Source organism: Phyllobates terribilis, unplaced genomic scaffold (genome assembly GCF_046119375.1).
Source record: "Phyllobates terribilis strain yellow unplaced genomic scaffold, ASM4611937v1 Scaffold_10__3_contigs__length_209671492, whole genome shotgun sequence".
In the NCBI taxonomy this organism is placed as follows: domain Eukaryota; kingdom Metazoa; phylum Chordata; class Amphibia; order Anura; family Dendrobatidae; genus Phyllobates; species Phyllobates terribilis.
In genome coordinates this window covers 67,482,196-67,503,177 of record NW_027362770.1, presented here as the reverse complement: position 1 = coordinate 67,503,177, position 20,982 = coordinate 67,482,196, and the positions used below count along the sequence as shown (strand labels likewise).

The 20,982-nt window shown below is 39.1% G+C and overlaps 1 protein-coding gene across 3 annotated transcripts in view; it reads left to right on the top strand.

Annotated features, from left to right (window-relative positions):
• Positions 1 to 20,982, top strand: part of LOC141164392 (A disintegrin and metalloproteinase with thrombospondin motifs 2-like) — an 837,082-nt gene that overhangs the window by 568,013 nt on the left and 248,087 nt on the right. For all 3 annotated transcript variants that reach the window (XM_073649565.1, XM_073649564.1, XM_073649563.1), the window contains exons 12-13: positions 9,781 to 9,956; positions 14,880 to 15,013. In XM_073649565.1, the coding sequence (XP_073505666.1) occupies positions 9,781 to 9,956; positions 14,880 to 15,013 (310 nt within the window). The remainder of the gene's footprint in view (positions 1 to 9,780; positions 9,957 to 14,879; positions 15,014 to 20,982) is intronic.

Here is a 20,982-nt window from a genome sequence, read left to right as displayed (position 1 = left end):
TACTTTAGTGAGGCAATGCTGTCCTTTCTGCTTGATTGAGCAGGTGAAATTTAATGGAGAATTTATGGTATCCCTGATCATGTCTTCTGTCATAGGATTTTAGTTGATTAGCTTTTTCCTTATCCTCTTCCTCCATTTAATCCAGATTATTTTTGAATGGACTATAATTTTTGAGTTGCTTACTGTTTATGCAGTTGAAGATATTTGGATTATTCTTATTCTTTTTGCCAATTTTCTGTCTCAGATCTTTACTGCCTTGATTTGCTTTTTACACAATTTATTTCTTTCTCTAATTATTTAATGCCTCACCACTCCTCTTTTTCTTTAATCCTCAAAACTCTTTCTTTTTGGAATTTATTAGAACTTTATTTAGCCATAGTGGTTTCTTCCTTTTCTAGTTTATTTATTTCCATAGGTTATATGTTGTACACAGGTCCTATTCAGAATGCTTATAAAAATGTCCCATTTGCTTTGTGTACTTTTATTTTCAGGTCATTGTCCCAATTTATGGCACAAAGATCATCTTTCAGCTGACAGAAATTATACTTCCTAAAGTTTGGTATCCTTGTAGTCCCTCCACTGTACATCTTATTAAATGATATGTTAAAACTTATTATTTTGTGATCACTATTACCCAAGTGACCCCCGAGTCGTATATTTGACATTCTGTCTGGCCTATTGGTTAGAATTAGGTCTAGGAGTGCCCCCTCTCCTTTTAATGGGCCTTGAACCAATTGTGAAAGGTAATTGTCTTTCATTGTTGTCAAAAACCTGTGTCCTTTTGTTGGCCCAAAAAACCAAGAGGGTTAATTTTTGGACCGTTTTTTAGTTTAAAAAAAAAACATAAGTATGTCCGTGGCGTGTGTTATTAAATGGGCTGTTGGTTGCCACCAATTACCAACCATTCATCTATATCCAGATGTGATGACGTCACTCGGACATTACTTAGTCTGTGTTTGCGTTAAATAGCGCAAAAGGGGCTCAATACAGTCTTAGTATACCTCATAGTGTCATACTAGTCTTTTCTGATTGTTAGATCCTTCCCTTACTGTTATGGTAGAAATCCACACAAAAAAACCCATTCAACTATATCTCTACTGGCCAGTTAGCCCTCTTATTCTGAACATACCCATGCATTTATCCATTAGATAAGAAAGTAGGTGGCACTTACCATTTTGGTCAATTCAGGTATCTGCAGCCAACTTGTTACCACTGTCACACTACCGATCGGAGCCACGTGCCCCTGATCCTTCCTCACAACTACCGTGAGTTCCGGGTTTAGGATAATGTGAAGCGAGCTTATAAATTTTATATATTTATTTACTCAAAAGAGCGATGCTAGGTACAATATATACAAGCGGTTACAAGATATATATATATACAGTAGTCAGACAAATACAGTAAGGAAGCAGTAATACGATACATTAAAATAAAAAGGAATAAAAGTGAATATACCACACTTTCATTAAAGGTCTCTGGACACGGCAGGAAGGGTGCTGTCATGGGTCCAGAGTGGTTCCTTGGTCTTTCTGCACATCTGTAGCGACAGGTGACCCTCAACAGAAGACTCCTTCTCTCTCTGAGGGACACATTTATTCGTAATTTGGGCAGGGCAGAAAATAGGCGATTTACATATAATCTCCTCTTCCCTTCTACCAGGCATTTCATAATCCATTTCCCAGCAATATTCTCATTGTAAGGTGCGCATAGTAATTGATCTAACACAGGAGGTTCCCCTGACTTCAGAGGTATTCAATTAGCTATTCTTCATTGCCATGATTCAATTAGCTCCCCCATACTCTCGTCAGGAATAGGCGTTTGCACTACAAAGGTATATGACCTGTATTCAATTCTCTCCTGGCTTGTCAGCCTGGTGTGATGTATGGAAGGGAAACAAATGCTGATGTCAATACTTTGTCCTCAGGGGTCCTTTGAAGTCAAACAGACTAGCATTCCTGCTGAGACCTTCATAACTGGGAATATGAAATAACTGGGAATAGGAAATAACTGGGAATATGAATTTCCAGTCCCTGGCCTCACCACACCACTACAATGCAACATGATCATTTCCATTTACACTGCTGTTCAACCTTTCCTCCTATGCAGCATGTAGTAGCATCCAGGTCACCATGGCATCACAACGCACAACTTTGCTCAATGCAATTGATAGACCTTTTATTCTGAACATAATTAGTCCTCTTACTGTGAACATACATACCCATGTATTCATTTAATGCACCCTATAATATGTGGCACGTTGCTTTTGGGTCCATTCAGACTTCCACAGACGTCAAAGCATCCTGCTCCCCATGGCAACCCATGGCGTTCGATTCCAACTGTTGTTCAACCCACACTTTTATGCATTATATAGCGGCAACCCGATTACCTGTCATGGGTGTGTCAGAGGTGACAGTCGCCCTGCAGTTGGTTGCAGGAGATCTCTACGTTTGGCATTACAGACATCTTCTTAGATGAGAGGCTGTCTCTAGGACTAGCGGCTACCTCCCTCTGGTAATTAGCTCCCTGGTCTGGTGTATGTATACCTGATGTGTCTGAGAGGGAGGTGCCGGCTATATTCATTTCTACTTGTGAAGGCTTAGCAAGAGCAGTACTTCGTCCTCTCTGGAGCTTGAGGCCGAGTTCGCACTTGTCTGGAGTCGTCTAAAGCTAAGCAATCCCCCCTTGTTTGTCTACCCTTGTTGTCTATAGAGTTTAGTGGAGATCAACTAGTGGTCATCTCCTCCCAGCCTTAGCCATATACCAGGGAAAGACAGGGCGAGGCACGCATGCGGCGATTGCTGATGTGGCAATATAGGGATGGTAGTTGAGACAGGGTGACACTAGACCAGACTAGGAGGTCTCCACTTCCCCCTTTCCCTAGTGTCTGGGCTCCCTTTCCCTCTTCTCTCTGTGTTGCACTAAGTCTTTCCCACACCTGGCGTGACATTACCATGACAACGTGTTGCGATCACTTCCATGCATACCTCTACTCAATGTTCTTGATAGTGGCATCTCGCTCACCATGGCAACACAAAGTGATCACTCACATATACAGAACATCTATATCTCAGTTAAACTTTTCCCCTAAAATTAGCCCTTCCTCGCCTTTTATGGCTGACGGTCACAAATCTGACATTACACCATTTAATATATTGACTAGTACCAATTACTGGTTACTTCCATGGACATTTTTCATTTACAGTTACGATAACAAATTATTTGCTTGCACTTCTACAATATTTGTTGAATTCTACAGAACAACCTATAATAAGGACACCATTTAATCTTTCATGAATTTGTGTTTTTATAGTCTTTCAACTATCTATCATATGTATATTTGATAAATCCACTTCTCTTTTTGATGCCATTTTATCCTTTTAAATGCTTCTGTGACACTGAGTCACTACCCAAGAGCAAGCCATGAGACAGGGTAGTCAGGAGGTTCAAGGTCAGATACCAGGAGGGCTTGTAGTACATAGTGGTAAGACAAGGGCATGGTTATAAAACAGTCCTGGGTCAAGACAAGGGAGTACAACTGATGGTCTGGGGCCAAGTCCGGGGTCAGATACATGAAGTCATAGAGCATAATAAGCAGAACGGATAGTTCACATGAATAGTCAAGACAAATCTGAGGTCCAGTCACACGATCAAAAAGTCAGACACAGAGCAAGTAAACACAGCTATCTAAGCTAAGCTACAACTGACAATGTGCTGCTCACAGCAAGCCAGCTAAAAAGCGTTCAAATCATTGCGAGCGGGAGGCACCCGCGGAAACGTCCACAGGCTAGACCAGATTGAGCAGCAGAGCTGTGATTCAAAATGCTGACAGCCCAGCATGCCCCAGGATCAGATTGGATGACTGGACTGTTACTTACAAAACCATCAGTCCAGCCCACTCTAAATCCCATAGGGAAGCTGAGCTGTCACTCACAGCGTCCCAAGGCCGCAGTCAATGATGAAACCGTGACAACTACGCTATTGTATTGTATCTATACACCTGATAAAGCAACCAGTCTAGCTCTGAAACTCAGTGTTTTTACATCAGTAAAATTCTGCAATCTTTCAGGCTATTATATTATTTAATCCTAACCTGACCACACAGTTTCATCATGGTAAGATTATGAGCAGCTGTATATACTGATACCGGTCAATAGCTCCATATGAGCTGATCATTTTTTCAAGAGGATTTCTGTCACATCTCTGACATGTCTGCTTTACTAAATAGTTGTGTTCTCCATAAAATGTATAATATTATAAACAATTCAGGAATGTATATTCTGCTCTCATTCCTGCTAGAAGCTTATGAATAAATTGCATGTATGATTAAACTGGGTATTGCCTCTTGGGGGTATGTCCCAAAACAGTTGACACTGAACAATCAGTGCTACAGAGAAACAAAAACTTACCAGTACCTCTGAACAAAATGAAGCAAATGTGACCATGTGCAAGCTGCTGTGACAGTATCCAAAAGAATACAGCAGCTAACCAAAGAATACAGTAGCTAAGTCATATGCAAACACTTAATATGTGACATTTAACCTGCAAATGTTTTTTTAGGAGAAATATTAGCACGATTACATCGTTACAATCACCACTTTACAGGGTTTATACAAATACGACAACATATACAGCATCCAATTGTAGCGGATTCCAACGACGCCAATCAGATGGCGCTGTGGCAACCGTATTTTTTATTTTTTTGCAAAGCCAGGTGGGCGTGCTTTGTCACATAATATCTATTGAAATGGGCTGACCCTTTTCTGGCCATATCCACCACTCTTCTCAAGTGTGTATATTTGTGAAAAAAATGTAGCACTACTAAATTCAGAACGTGAGCAGTGCATCGCCCTAGAGTTACTTTGCCTGATCATTAAGCATTATTACTCATGATAATTCTGAGTTGTAGCTCATGGGTAGCCAGCCAGCAGGCAAGTTTCCTCTTGATGTACAGAGAGCTTTTCTCTCCCTTGCTTTCAAGCAGCAAAAATTGCTTGGCAGTGTGTTCTCTTGCAAGAGCAAAAAATGGGCTGTGTGTGTGGAATCAATGATATGCTCTGTGTCTGTTGGGGATGGGGTCATGCCACTAGAACAGGTTCTGGAGGAGTTGCAGGAGGAGACATATAACCACCGCAAAGTGGTGGAAACGGATGTAGCTTCCAGTTGTGGAAGCCTCACCACATATCCTAGACATGGTGGTGCATTGCTGCCACTGAATACATTCACGCTATGAGCTGTGAAACTCATGTAGTGCCCCTGGCCATCATTGCTGCGGTATCTAGAGTTTGGATCTCAAAGACAAGTCCCGAGAGTGGCCTACATTCTCCTGCATGTGAGAAAAGAGAGTGGGCACTCTTACTGCAAGAAATAATGTCAGCGTCTTGGTATCTACCAGTGAGGCTGAGTGCGCGCTATCTTTTCCTGAAAGGCAGCAGAATCCACAAGGTGTTAAGACTGCGACTGCACCATCAACTTGACAAGATGTGAGTTTATTGAAAACTACCAAAGGACTGGGAGTGAACGCTTGTTTTCTTGACACACAATTGGGGATGGATATTTGCCATTGTGATGGAGAAGAAGGAGGAGGCATACTCTGAGTATGAGGGTACGCTCACACTTGAGTATAAATAATTGGTTCCATTCTCATCCAGGAGAGTGGGATGATGTTTTCTCACGTGTCATCCATGTGCTGTCTGTATACAATCTGTTTTTTTACTCAGCAGCTATTAATCTTTTACAGGACCATTTACAGTTTTCTATGCTACAGAATTGGAGGTATCTGTAAAAATCAGATGTTATACTGATGTTCCGTATAACATAAGATTTTTTTTTGCACGACACCAATTTCTGAGTGAAATCACACCATGCTGCCAGTTTTTTCTCATGCCAAATACAGCTGAGAAAAAATACAGAGATTTGCATTGCCTCATTGAATAACATTGGTCCGAGTGTAGTCCGTTTTTTTTTTAAAATGGGATTGCACTTGTCCGAGTTATATGCCAGTGTGAGCGAACCCTGACACTCAATAGAGGTGGATGAAAATGATGATGATTGTGTTAATGACACCAAACACTTAGTACATAAGGGTGCTGCTTGGTTGACAGACAGACTAGTGTGACAAGAAGGGGGGGGGTGCTTGCTCTGATTGGTGGTCGGCTTGACTTTCCCAAAGGAGCAGGTGATGTTGCTTCATATGCTGCTAGAGAGCCATAGTTCCTAGTCTATAAGAGCCAGGACATCAATGGATTATTTTCCTCTTGCAGAGCGCCAAAGAATCTTCTGGTGGTAACATGCAAAAGAGCTCCAACAGTCAGTGCTACCTGACCTCCGCCAACAGCACATACGGCATCACATGCTCCATAACTGACAGCAGGAGAATTTGATGAAGCCCCAGAGGATCTTTTTGACGCATGTCACCTGTGCTGTGTATCTCCGATGTCAGCAACCTCCTCTGATTTACCTAACCTTATCGTCATCCCTGTCTGCTTCCCAGGTTTTGTTCACTAAAGAATTATCTTCATCATCATCCCTGATTTGACTGAGAGGTGCTTCAATTTGGGAAATGGCCAGCACTCCTAGCTCCTCCCACCTGATTTCCACTTCGATATTTGTCCTGGCTCTGAATTGCTACCACCACTGACAATGTCCCAACCACCACAGCTCGCAGAGTCTGCAACACAGCTTGGGGTTCAAGAACAAAGTCTGACAGTTCATTCATTCCAAAAAATCAACTTGAAGTCGTTTTTCTGGTGTGTTGTGTTCTTTAGCCCCCAAAGAGCTTTGAGTAAAGGGACTCTGGGAAGAACAGAGACTGCCAGGGTTACACCCAAACATGCCATAATCTCGCCTTCAGCTTATTGGGGAAGGAACTCCATTTTGGCTAGAATAGGTTGCGGATGACATGTCACATTTGAGGAGCCCCTGACATGCCAAAACCCCCACAAATGACCCCATTTGAAAGCTACACCTCTCAAGGAATTCATCTAGGGGAGTAGTGAGTATTTTTAACCCTCAGGAGATTCACAGAATTGTATAACTTTGGACTGAATAAATTAAATATTACCATATTTTCCACGAAAATCTTGCTTTGTGACACATGACATGGCACCTGCAAACCATAACAGCAAAATCTGCTTTCCAATATGGCGCTTCTTCCCTTCTGTCACTGTCACTGCCACAAGATTGCAATAAACTACAATAAGAGGCGATCAAAAGATCGTATCTACCCCACAATGGTATCAGTAATAACGTCCGCTCAGGACGCAAAAAACAAGCTCTTACACAGCCCCATATCCTCAAAATTGTTAATATTACCGGTCTCGGAAAATGGCAACACAAGCAAATTTTTTTTTTTTTATACATTTTTGAATTCTTTTTTCAAAATTTAAATAATAATAATAATAATAATAATATAAACTATACAGTGGTGTGAAAAAATGTTTGCCCTTTCCTGATTTCTTATTCTTTTGCATGTTTGCTACACTTAAATGTTTCAGATCACAAAAGAAATTTAAATATTAGATAAAGATAACACAAGTAAACCCAAAATGCAGTTTTTAAATGAAGTCTTTATTATCAAGGGAAAAAAAATCCACACCTGGTGGCTTGAGATGTTTGGGAAGCTGACGTCAATCTCCCTAGCCACACACAGGCCTGATTACTGCAGCACCTGTTCTCAATCAAGAAATCACTTAAATAGGATCTGCCTGACAAAGTGAAGTAGACCAAAAGATCCTCAAAAGCTAGACATCATGCTGCAATCCAAAGAAATTCAGGAAAACATTAAAAACTCAGTATATGTTTATCTGTGTAATCATACTTCCAGGTCAATTTTACCATTTACTGAATATGATAATAAAAAACTCAAAAAACAATTGTGGATATACACTTTTTTTCAATTTTGACGCACTTGAATTTTTTTTTTCCTGCTTTCCAGTGCATCACATAATAATATAAATGGCGTCATTCCAAAGTACAATTCGTCCCCCAAAAAAACAAGCCGTCATATGGCTATGTGTATGGAAACATAAAAAGGTATGGCTCTTGAAAGAAGGGGAGAAAAAACAAAAAACAGAAATTGAAAGGGTTAACCGCATACTATATGGTGGCACAATCCCTTTTAGGATTTTTTTAGGTTCTGTATCGATTTAGCTCTTTGGTAGTTGGCAGTGTTCACACAGGCACGCAGTCTCTTGTCTATTAACTCAAACTTCCAACAGAAAGTAATAACAAAATAAAGAGTCCATACAGCAGTATGAGAAGCAGAGCGGTTCAGCTGCTCAGTATTCAAAGTCCAATACTCTGCCTTTTGTAGAGTCTAAGCAACATACACAGTTCCTTCACCTTGCATACACATACCCAAATACCAGAGGTGTTTGCACCTTTAGGCTATGTGCCCACGTTGCATTTATGAAGCAGAAAATTTCTGCTTCATTTCTGCAAGTCCTCTCCCGGAAAAACGCATGCGGAATTCCGCACGCGTTTATCGCGCATTTTTCGCGCGCTTATCACGCGTTTTCCACATGCGGAATTGCCTTGCGTTTTTTTTGCATTGGACAAAGGCAATTCTGCTTGCGGAAATGCAAAATTAAATGACATGCTGCGGATTTTTGAACGCGGCATAAACGCTGCGGAAAAATCCGCAGCATGTGCATAGAACTTGCGGAATCACATTGGGGACCATGGGGTGCGGGTTACCAAGCGTTTTACAAGCGTTTCCGCTGCGGAAATTCCGCATCAAAAACGCTTGAAAAACGCTACGTGGGCACACAGCCTTTCTCCCAAATAAGGAATGAACAGCTCAGCTGCTCTTTTAAACCAGCTGCACCTCCTTGATTTCAGATTGGGAATGACTAGTTCCACCTATCTCATCTACCCATTCCTACAAAACCTGGGCCCATATATTGATCCTATTAACCCTCTCAGCATCTTCTATCCAGGATTCTGCCAGTTGCTTGTCTACAGTTCTTAATATTGAAGAATCATTAACTGTACAACGCTGCCTGTCTTTCTGCCTAAGGCACCATCTGCCAGTCTTTGGCTTTACCAGTCATTTTTGTTTTATCTGGCCTCAGCAGTTCCCTGATTTCCCTTGCTTTTTGTGAGCTGTAGCCTAGAGATACAGTATACTTGTAAAGGTTTGCTTAATATTTAATTCGAAGCATAATCCATGTGCAACTATAAACCAGATTTCAAATTTGTTTTTGTTACATTTGACCCAAAACAATTGGCTGTGAATATGGTATTCATTATTCAAGTAATCACTTCATTTGTTTCCCTGTAGTTTCTGTAATTGACAATTAATGTAGAAATAAAAAAAGCATGCTTTTTACATTGGTACACCTACGCAGACTTGCTTATGTTCTGGAAAATCTTAAGTTTATCATTGCAAAAGGCTACATCTTTATGTAAAGACGTATACACTAGGAATCTGTTGGGCACTTAGGTCCCCATTTATTAAGATACTTAATGAATTGGTTACATCTTATAGCTTGCGTACGACTCTGCTGGAAATGTTTCTCCAGTCAGGGACTGGTGTACATTTCTGGCTTAATTTGTACCACTAAAGTGGCGTAAATTTTGATGAATTTTTCACACAGCTCTACCCACTTTGGCAAAATGGTTGTTACTGGCGTAAAAACGACAAGAGCTGTATAGTTTTTGTGTAGCTGTGGTGTGAACACTTTTATAAACCGGGCCCTTGATGTTTTGCTTTATTAGACAAAATTGTTGCTTAGAATAATATTGCCTGCATTGCTCAAACGTATACTGTTTTATATTTAGCCCATCTAATGGAGGTCGTTCATGTGCAGGACCAACCTATGAATTACAACTCTGTAGTACACAAGAGTGTAACAAAGAGTCTGAAGACTTTAGAGAAGAACAGTGCAAACAATGGGACCCATTTTTTGAATATCAGAATGCTAAACATCAGTGGACTCCGTACGAACATCCAGATGGTAAATTTTTTATTTAATACAATTTTTAAGATGGCTTCCTGACAAATATAAATGTATGTCTTTATTACTGGAAAACTGTCAGGTTATTACTGTTTTTGCCTTATTCTGCTTATCCTTCTAAAATCAAAACGTTTAGGCTTTAATATCTTCACGCTGCTGCCAATTTCCGTTTTTGTGTTTCCATTTTTTCCTCCCTTTCTTCCCAGAGCTATGACTCTTTTATTTTTCTGTCCACATAGACATATGAGGACTTGTTTTTAGCAGGACTACTTGTATTTTTGAATGACACAAATTATTTTACCACATAGTGTACTGGAAAATGGTAAAAAATTGCAAGTGCGGTGAAATTGTGAAAAAAAAAACAATTCTGACATTGCTTTTATGGTGTGCATTTTGTGTTAAAAATGACCTGACAATATGATTCATGTCAACAATATGATTACAGTGATACCCAACGTGTCCAGTTTTTTGTTATTTTAGTGGTGAAAAAAATCAAAAGTTTGCAAAAAGAAAATTGGGGGGGGGGGGGCGTGGTCGCCATTTTCTGAGACCTGTAACATTTTTATTTTTCAGCTTATGGAGCTGTGTGATGGCTTATTTTTTGCGGGGTGAGATTTTTTATTGTTACCATTGTGGGATAGATATAAAGTTTTGATCGCTTGTTATAGCATTTTTTGTGGAATTCATATTTTGATAGATTGGACTTGTCTGAACACGGTGATAGCACATATGTATATTTTTTTAGTTTTTTAATATCTTAATTTCAATTGGGGAAAAGGGGGTTGATTTGAAATTTTAGTTTTTTTTTTTATTTTTCATATTTTTTAAAACATATTTTTCTTACTTTTCACTGTTATTGTTTGTTCTCTTAGGGGAATTGAAGCTGCAATCATCCAATCGCTTGTGCTAGCATTGCTGCATACTGCAGAAATCACGGTCTCCTTTTGAAACTTGGCCACAGGCAGGGGTCCGAGGAACTGCAATCACGTCACAGGCACGCCAATGGGCGGCAAGAATGACGTGCATGCATGTCTGCGCATGTTAAATGGCACTGTCTCACAGCTAGTGCTAATTCCTTGCTGCATTGTACTTTATATGTACTGTATGGCTAAATGCACTTTATGGATCAACAGTAAAACCTTCATTTGTATTCTCTTTTATGAACTTTTATCGGGCCGTACCCCTCTTGGACCCAGTAGTGTATTACATCCATGATCAGGAAAACATGAATTAAAATAAAAAACATTGTGCTTTGCCATGAGGAGTCTTAAACTGAATCTGGTAGCAGGATTTCAACCCCTCTTACCATTTAGATGTGCAGTAGTCAGTCCAGTCCAGTACTCCAATGCTATACCCCCCCAGCGCTGCCTCCTGCTTGACTTATTGCTCCTTTGCCTGAAGCCACTCAGCATAGGGGCTTTTCAGTGGAGAAGAAGGAGGCGGCACTGGGCGGGGAATAGAGCTGGTGTGACAGAGGCTTCAGATCTACCATAGCCCTTCATCTTCATGTGCATATCAATTAAGATGCTGATTTCTCAGTAACAGAAGAATGGACTGTCTAGGTAAAGGTATTGCTGCACTTGTCTTTGAAAGAGCGACATGTGCATACAAGATTCCTGGCGAATGTTGAAAAGGCGCTCAGGAGCAACTGCGGAGTGCTAAAAAAGACTCTTCAGGAAAAGAACGCTAGCATTTCCTGAAGCAGTTTCTGCTTGAAAACCTTGTCATGTTCACTGGCCTGAAAAAGACAGATCCTTACCTGTCCTTCCTTTTACTACTGTTGATTTGAGATATCCATACTCCTCATTAAAAACTACAAAGATTTTTTTTATCATTTCATGTTCTTCTGCCTGTGGCCGTCTACGGTCCTAGAGGCGGAGCAGCGCAATGCAGGTTTATATATGAGAATGCAAACCTAATTACACCACTCTCTTAGGGGTGCACGGCTCCTAGACTACAAGTTAATTATTCTTTTTGGAATTCACTACCTCAGTTTTAACTGCCACTGTAAATGCACTGTATGTTAAATGGGTTTTCAGTGTACAGCTTTTCACTTATAGCTTTCTGGCCTCAAGTGGCCAGCGCTGGATGAAAATAACAATGTTAGATGTTATTCACCCTCCTCTGGTCCAGCATTGCCAGACACTGCTGCCCTGGTCTTTGGTTAGTGATTGCAGCGGTGGTGTCACAGCTGCAGCATAGATCACCACTGCAGCTAATCTCTGAGGTAAGCGGCTGTGCCCATGTATATGGCACGAGTCACTGAGCTGCTGCAGTGATGTGCGCTTTTGTCATGATGTCACCGCTGCAGACAGTAAATGGAGACGAGAGAAGTGGAGAAGAGGCCACGTTGGACTGGTGGTGGCTGACTAATATCAGACTTTATTATTTTAACCCATCACTATCCATAACAGGCCAGAAAGGTATAAGTGGAAAATCTCTTTTTGGCTATGTTCACACTAGGCGTTTTTTCAGCGTTTTTTTTTCTGCAGCAAAACCTGATCTCTTGGCAGGAAAGAAGCTACGTCAAAAACGCAGTTTTTGGTGTATTTTTCAGGATTCCAAAGTTCAGCTTTGCTTCCACCACAGAAGCATGAACACAGGTCACCAATGCAAGACATATGTGAAACCATATTAACCAGAATTACAAATGTAACAGTGAGGGAGGTGAATTGTTCAGGAATAGTTTTTCTAAGACCTTGGCAGTGCATTGAGTTTGTAGGACACTATTTATTTTCACACTATGGTCTTCCATTGAGTTGCTCAGAGATTGTTCAATTTCACACCTCCATGGGCCACAGGTATTGTTCAATCTCACACCTAGGTAAAATCACAAAAATAAATGAGTTTCACATACTGATGTACTTGCTTTTTTTCAGTAAAAACGCAGCAAACCTGATAGCTATGTTCATACTATGCGTTTTTTCACCACCCATTACTTTCAATGGGTTAAAAATACTGAGAAAACGCAGAAAAAAGGCTGAAAGAAGTGACATACTCTATTGTGCAAAAAAATATGCAAAGCACAAAATACTGATGACACAAAAACACAATGTGTGTGCATGAGATTTAGGAAATTTCATAGACTTTGCTGGTACTGTAAAACGCAGCTGAAAAAATGCATAAAAAAAGCTGAAAAAACACCTAGTGTGAATATAGCCTAAGACTTTTGATGTAACTACATGTTCAAATTCACCACCCAGGTACTACAAAACTGCCTGTGGGGTTAATTTTATGAGCATGTGACTGATAACCACATTTTGGAGGGAACATCCAGCATTTAAATTATGACTTTTCTTTAAGTCCTTCCCAACATCGACCGTACAATTACGGTGCAAGTCGGGAGCAGTTGTTTGGTACGGGCTGAGTGGCTTCTACAGCGCATGGTCCCTGCCGTTTCACCCACTCATCAGCCCCTTAGCAATGATAGCGGGAAGTCTGCTAAAGACCACCTTCATTTCCATGACAGTGCTTGGTTGCTTCATAGAAGGCCATGATTTTTCTGGATACTACAATACAGATGTATTGCAGTTCATATTGTAAATGATGGAACGACCTCAGGCTCAAGTCAAAATGAAAACATATGAAAAAAAATTTAAAAATTTAATCACCCCCATTTTTCCCTCATTAAAAATAGTAAAAGTCTTATTTATTAAAATATGGGACTTGTATATGTGCCTGTCAATATAAAAAAAAATAATTTACATGATAGGTAAACCACATAAAAAGAAAAAAAAATGAAAATTCAGTGTTGTGGCTTTTAAGTTGCAGCAATACCACAAAAAGTGCAATAAAAGTGTCCTATATATCCCAAAATAGTATAAAAATATCAGCTTGCATAGCTCCATTGATGGTAAAATAAAAAGTTGCTGTTTTTGAAAAATGGCTACTGAAAATGTTTTTCTACAAATTGTTGATTTTTTTTTACCACTCCACTAAAATGATTAAACCAACGGTATTGCTGTAATCGTACTGACCTGGAAGTCATTTTCACAATATAATGAATGCTGTAAAAATAAAACTGAAAAAACGATTTTGGAATTGCGGGGTTTATTGGGCAATTTCTTCGCACTTGGAAGTTTTTTTCCTGTTTTTAGTACATTGTATAAAAAATCTGAATGATGCCATTCAAAAGCACAACTCATCCTAGAAAAAAAGCCCTCAATACAGCTTTATCGATGGATGAATATAAAAGTTATGGCTCTTGGAAAAAATGGGAGGAAAATGTGAAGATGCAAAAATGAAAAATGGCCATGTCAGGAAGGGGATTAAAAAGTTAAGGTTGCCGGATAAAATAAATCTTCCTGATCAAATTCAAAAGGCCACAGTGTCCCTTGATTAAATGCTCAAATCCTTTTCATTATTATGGATAGATCTTCTATGAGAAGTGTGTTATAAATTAGGAAACATTTGTGAACCTTTTGACAAAGTGATGAATGTAGAGGAAAAACATGGAAGAAAAGAAGAGAAAAACTTTGTAAATTTCACATCTGGTGGTAAAGTAACACGTAGTGGATGCATCATCATATACAATGTACATAAAGAGAAATATGAACAGATCAAAAAATACATTAAGTGTATGCTCTGGACATGAGCAATAGTACAACTAAACCAATGTGCCTAATAACCTAACTCCCTGCACTCCCTGCCAAAAAAAAGAAAATAATTACCAACAATCCTAAAAGAAAATGATCCCGCGTCAGGCAGGTCCAACGTCTGCTGCCATTACAACTCTGCATTTCCAAATTTTTGGTGAAGGAGCCCTCATCCTGAAGTCAGCGAGACACCTCTAATATTTTAGGGGTATAATAAATTGACTTGCATTCGTTTAGGCCTAGAGGAAATGAAGGGCTTAACTACAATATCCTTGAGGTCTAGAGTCAAATGCTTAATTCTAGCATTATTTTTCTATTTTTCTTTCAGAAAAAGAAAGATGTCATCTTTACTGCCAGTCAAAAAAAACTGGAGATGTGGTGTATATGAAAAGACTAGCACATGATGGAACACGATGCTCGTATAAAGATTCTCATAATATCTGTGTTCGAGGGGAATGTCTGGTAAGTAATAAGTGCAAATTGTTGAAATTTGTATTTTACCCACAAACGTACCACATTCTATCTGGGATCCGTTTGTAACGGATCCAATAAAACAGAAATGACGAAAAGCAGATGCAATGGATAACAAATAGAAACCAAAGTTTCCCTTCTTAGATGGATCTTTTTTACTGATTTGTTTAAAGATATATATTCTGGTTTCTGTCTTGTATTGGTTTGCATCCAATTTTGCTTTGTGTTGAACTGTTTTTACTAGAGATGTCATTGAAGACCTCTAGTGTTCTGGGCCTGCACAATGCTTAAGAAGGGATATGTTAAATGGATAACCATCCATTATGATCTGTTTCCCATAGCCTTTAATATTAATAAAATGGACATTTTGGTTCTATTTGCTATGTGGATGGAAATAAAGTTGTGCAGTTAACATTTTTTTGCCTATCTAAATGAATGGGTTCTCAAACTTTATTTACATTTTATGCTCTGCAAACTAATCATAAAACCTGATGTATGAATACAGCCTTAAGGGGGAGTTTTGAACTCATGAATTTTTAAAAACCGATACAGGAGGCTCTGAAGTCAAATAAAAAAACCTAACATATACTCCCCTTAGCAATCTCCACTGCTCCTTTTCCAGTACTGTACTGGTCTCCTGACTGGGTGGGCATGTGACTAAGAATAACGCAATTGTAGGTCATTACATGGCTTGTACCCTGCTTTTTTTTATCAGTTTTCCCATCTGTAGGATAAATATCTTATTTTGGAATTGATTCTGAGCTTAGGATGGACACTAACGGCTATTATGTCTCCTATAAACAGCACTGCACACTATATAATTTTTCTCTACCATATGGTATTTGATAAAATGAGACTTGTTTTTCCATGTTTTACAAGCGAATTAAGACCTTGTCAGTTCATTGAGAACAGTTATTATACCCTAAAATCAAAGGGAACATTATATGATTACAGGGAGTATAGTTTAATTAATCTGTGGAAGGGTAGAATGCAAAGGGTAATGCGATGCAAGGATCATAATAAGAGAAAACAAGAGAAAAAAAAAGATTAATACTTATGGTTTTTCACAAATTAGAGAGCATAATCCTAAAAAACAACTGGCAAAAATGCACTAGAAAAACCCAAAAGGTATTTTATAGTGTAGATGTGGTTCATCATTTGCGTTTTTATTTTCTTTAGTCCCTTTTTTTTTTTATTTTGTTTTGTACGTAGTACTCATTGATGTTTTTATGCCAAACTATTCAAAATGACTCAAGTGGTACATGAATTCTGCTCAAAATCAAATATACACTTTATTTTTGTCTTCTATTCTATCTTATTAGGGAGAACTTTGGAATAGACAGCAAAGGGTCTTCACATTGCCAGTGAGATTCTGCCACCACCAAAAAAGCATTGCACTTGCAGACACATAAGTTATTAGGTTTTCCGAACACAAATATATCCATGGGTAGTTTTCACATCGCAAATTATAGATATGATATGGAAAATATTACATTTCCATTGGTGCCATGTGAGGCTTGAATGGAAGACACTCAGCCTAGCTTTGGGACAATGATCTCTCCTTGCATTTATAGCACCTCTTTGCAAACAAGAATGTACACAGTCAAAGTTTGCCCTTCCAGAAAATATCAGCTACTCGCTAATTTAATTAATTTACACAAAGGAGAGAAGCTGCCAGGTGTCCAGGGATATTGGATTTATTTATCTGATCCATACCTCAATCTGTAACAGCATTGATCAAATATTCACAGGAAATTAAAAAAAACTGTGTCTAGGCTCTTTATAATGATTCATTCAAGCAAACAGGAAACAATTAAAATAATTCCTTTTGATCATATTCCGGAAGAAACCTGCAACAGATTTAACATCTTGAAGAAACAAGAACTTTTTGCAAATGTTGCATCCACAAGGTCTAATCATAGCACAGAAGCGACATCATAATGAAAAGCTGCCGACATCTAGTGGCAGACAAAACTTATAACAACACTGTCATGGCTCGGTTTCGGCACTCGATCTGATGACCTTCTGCTGTGTGGTCTCTTTCCAGCTCTATTGCGCCTGATTTGTCTCTATCCAAATGCTGATGGTTCTTTTGTCCTTGCTTCTCTTTTCTTGGTGTGTTTCACTTCAGGTGTTTTCCATTTTCTCTTTTGATTCTATCCTATCACATTTTTGGATTTTTCTTCTCTGGCAATACTTCTATATAGATGGTGTTAGGAGTTCCAGATCCTCAACTAGGGATGATCTTTCTTGATTAACCCCAGTTGCTTTTCCTGCTGTCTGACTGTGAGTCCTCCTCCCCAGCACCCTTTCCTTTCTTTTACGTTTGGGGGTCTGGGGGGGATTTCATGTAGTCCGTTTACTTTTTCACTCTTTGTATTTTTCCCTGTCTATCCTGTGTGAACGTGTTTATTTTCTTACCCTGGGTTCTCATGTCTCCCTGCATGCTCTCCTTTCCCTTTGTAGGATTTGTGTTACACCCTCCCCTCTGGTTCCTCAGGAGGTACAAGAAACCCCTCTATGGCCTTTTAGGGAGCCAAGTCTGGAGTGGTGTTTTTAGTTGTGCTGTTAGGACTTTACTAATCTGTACAGGGACTAGTTGAGTGCAGGTAAGGCGTCTGTCATTATAAGTCCTTTCCTTCTACTCTTATCCATTGTGAGTGTGTGAATACAGTAATAACAATCACATTGAGAATGCTTTATGTGGGACCTTTAGTGTCATCTTATAAACATTGCATCTTGAAAGGACCCGATCAATGGTTTGACCCTTTCGGCTTCTGTACTTTATAAATATATGTATTTCTCATTGTAAGGCTGGGGTCCCACGAGCGTATAAAAAAATCAGTCCGATTTGCATTCAGAAAAGTGAGATGATTTCTCTTTCACTTCATCCGTGTGATATGCTTTTTTTTTACTTGGCAGCTATGAATCATTTACAGGACCATTTACTGTATCCAAAAAATCGGATGCCACTCAGATAGTCCGTATAGCATCCAATTTTTTTCTCTCACTGTCCGATCTCAAATAATTAAAAAGTAGCATGCTGCAATTTTTTTTCTGATGATAAATACAGGCGAGAAAAAAAACGCAGATCTGCACTGCCTCATTGACTAATATTGGTCCGAGTGCAATCCCTTTTTTATCAGATTGTGCTGGCTGTAACTGCGCCCCCAGCCCTGACTGACAGCTAGCCCCAGTGCAGTGTCAGTCAGGGCCAGAGGGGCGGTTACATCCGCACTCTGTATACTCAGAGCGATGACTGAACTCGCACCGGCGCTGCCCCTCATGACTGAAACCGAATACTGCTGGGAGGAATAAAGTTCATTTTCTCCCAGCAGCTTTTGGCTGCGTGCAGGCGCCGGGCAGGTTAATAACAGATTAACCCTATTAGGTTAATAGCATTTTTTGGAGACAGATTCCCTTTAAGGCTACAAGTCATGATGCGCTTTTGGTGCAATTTTTGATGTTGCAGAATCTCTGCACCATTTCTGCACATAAAATTTAAATTAGGTTACTTGCATTTTTTATAGCGTTTTTGTGCGTGTTTTTTTAACATGCGTTTTTAGCTCGTTTATGTCTCTTGTTGGTGTGTCATGCTTTAAATAAAGCTGCTTTGTTTTTGATACTGCCTGGTATTTGGCTTTGACAAAACTTTATTGCTATACTGAGGTGCAGATTACATGCGTTTTTGATGCATTTCCGCCATCACAACGCACCAAAACGCATGTGCACTTTTTTTTACTTGCGGAATTTCCACACCTAACGTAAGTCTATTGGGAAAATCCATACAGAAAACTCAACGTACCCACAAGAGAAATTGACATGCTGCTTATATGAAACACGCTCCACGGGTCAGTTTACTCAGCTGTAAAAAGAAGCACAGTGTGCATGAGATTTCTATAACTCCCATCCACTCTGCTGGAATTGTAAGACGTAGCATCAAAAACGCACCAAAAGCTCATTGTGGGAACATAGCCTAAGATACATTTTATCAATGAATAAAGAATACATAATCTGTGCATAGAGCAGGTGAGGATGTGAGGAAGTGACTCACTAGTGGCAAAAGCGGCATATTTCTGTAATAAGAAATATTACAAGCTGTCTATTTCTCACTTGTCCTATTCATTTATGAAAACATGGTTGAAGCAGCAGGTACTGTCCAAATATTAAGGCCCCGACTCATCATTTGTGGGGTTTTTCAAGTTATTTTTTTAGTCTAGTGGTATTCTTTGCTGTTTTTTGCACCAAATTCTTCCAGATTCCATACTCCATTCATTAATTTTATGTATAGTGAAAAATGGTCTTCATTTTTGCCTTTCACACTATTTGCGACTTTTTTTTTTGTTAAACCAAAAATATCTCAGTCAGACGCCTCTCACACTTTGCACTGATGAGGGACAGCACCCCAAGACACAGTGTCTGCAAATTGAGATTCTGGTTTGTCTTTTATCCTAAGTTATGTGACAAAGCTCGTTAGAGGGTTGATATTGACTTTTAGGATTGCTACGTCCAATAGGTGGCTCTAATTCTAGTCCTCTTTCTCTCTGAAGAAACAATTTTCATGGTGTACATAAAATCACTCAAGAGTCGGACTGGAGTACATTTGTGCCAAATTTTGCAACTATTTGAAAAGTCTTAAATGGTAAATTAGACAAAAAACTTTAGTGTTTTCCTCACCTTTTTCCCAAAGTCATAAGTTGTTCAGGTTTCATTTGACATCGACATATGACACTTTTTTGCATAGTTGTAGTTTTGTACTGAAATGTACAATGTAAATGGAATGAAGTGGAATAGACTGAAAATGGAAGAAAAATTAGTGCGGTGAATACAATGCAATTTTGTCGTTGATTTTTGGATTTTGTTTTTACACTGACCATTTTACCATAAAAAAAGACCAATGAATAGCCAAACAATTGTTTCCTCAATTGACTAGCAAAAAGTGTGAGACAGAGGAAAAAATTCCAAATACGGTTGAATGGTGAAAAATGATGCAAATCTGCTATTCTTTTCTTTGTTTTGTTTTTACGTTACTCATTGTATAGCAAAAATGACCTGGCAGTATGACTGAAAAGATCAGTACAATTATGTCGATACCAAACTTGTATAGTTTTGTGTTATATTTTAGTGTTTTGCAAAAAAATGGTTTAGGGGGCCTCCATCTTATTTAGAAATAAACTGGACTTATGATTGAACAGTACAGTAAGAGAAGGAAAGGTTTATTCAGCTGTCAGTGATTTCTTTCCTACACAACAAACTGACAGATTTTCATTACTGTTTTGGATCAGATTTTCATCAGTGCTTGATTAGAGTGTCAGGTTTAGGCCACGTTCACACGTTCAGTATTTGGACGATATTTTACATCAGTATTTGTCAAAACCAGAAACGCGTCACCACTTCTGTATTTATCACCCACTCCATTTTGTCTTACAAATACTGTTGTAAAATATTGACCGAATACTGAACGTGTGAACGTGGCCTAATCGTCAGAGTTTCAACAGTTTTTCTTAAATAGTCCGTTAAAAATGAACATGGATGGCTTCTGAATGCAGTCTGATTTTTTTCATGGACCTATAGCTTTGCATTGGTGAGTTTAATCTGCGACTTGCATCATTTTGGTGTGGAACACTCAGTAAAAATACATGGGCATGTGAAGAGTCCCATAGAGCCCCATAGAATGTAAGAGTTATTATTATTATTTATTTTTAAATCTCCATTGATTCCATGCTGCTGTACATGAGAAGGGGCTCCATACAAAATATAAATATAAATTACTGTGAACAAACTAACAATGACAGAGGGGAGAGGACCCTGCCCTTCTGAGCTTACGTTCTATAGCTACGAGTTCTGTCTGTGAAAAACGTGGATAGAACCTGTCGACTGAACAAGCCCTTACTGTGAGGAGGTTTTCCCATAATTCACAATTATATGAAGATTCTGAGGGCCTCATTCTTTCTCGCCAG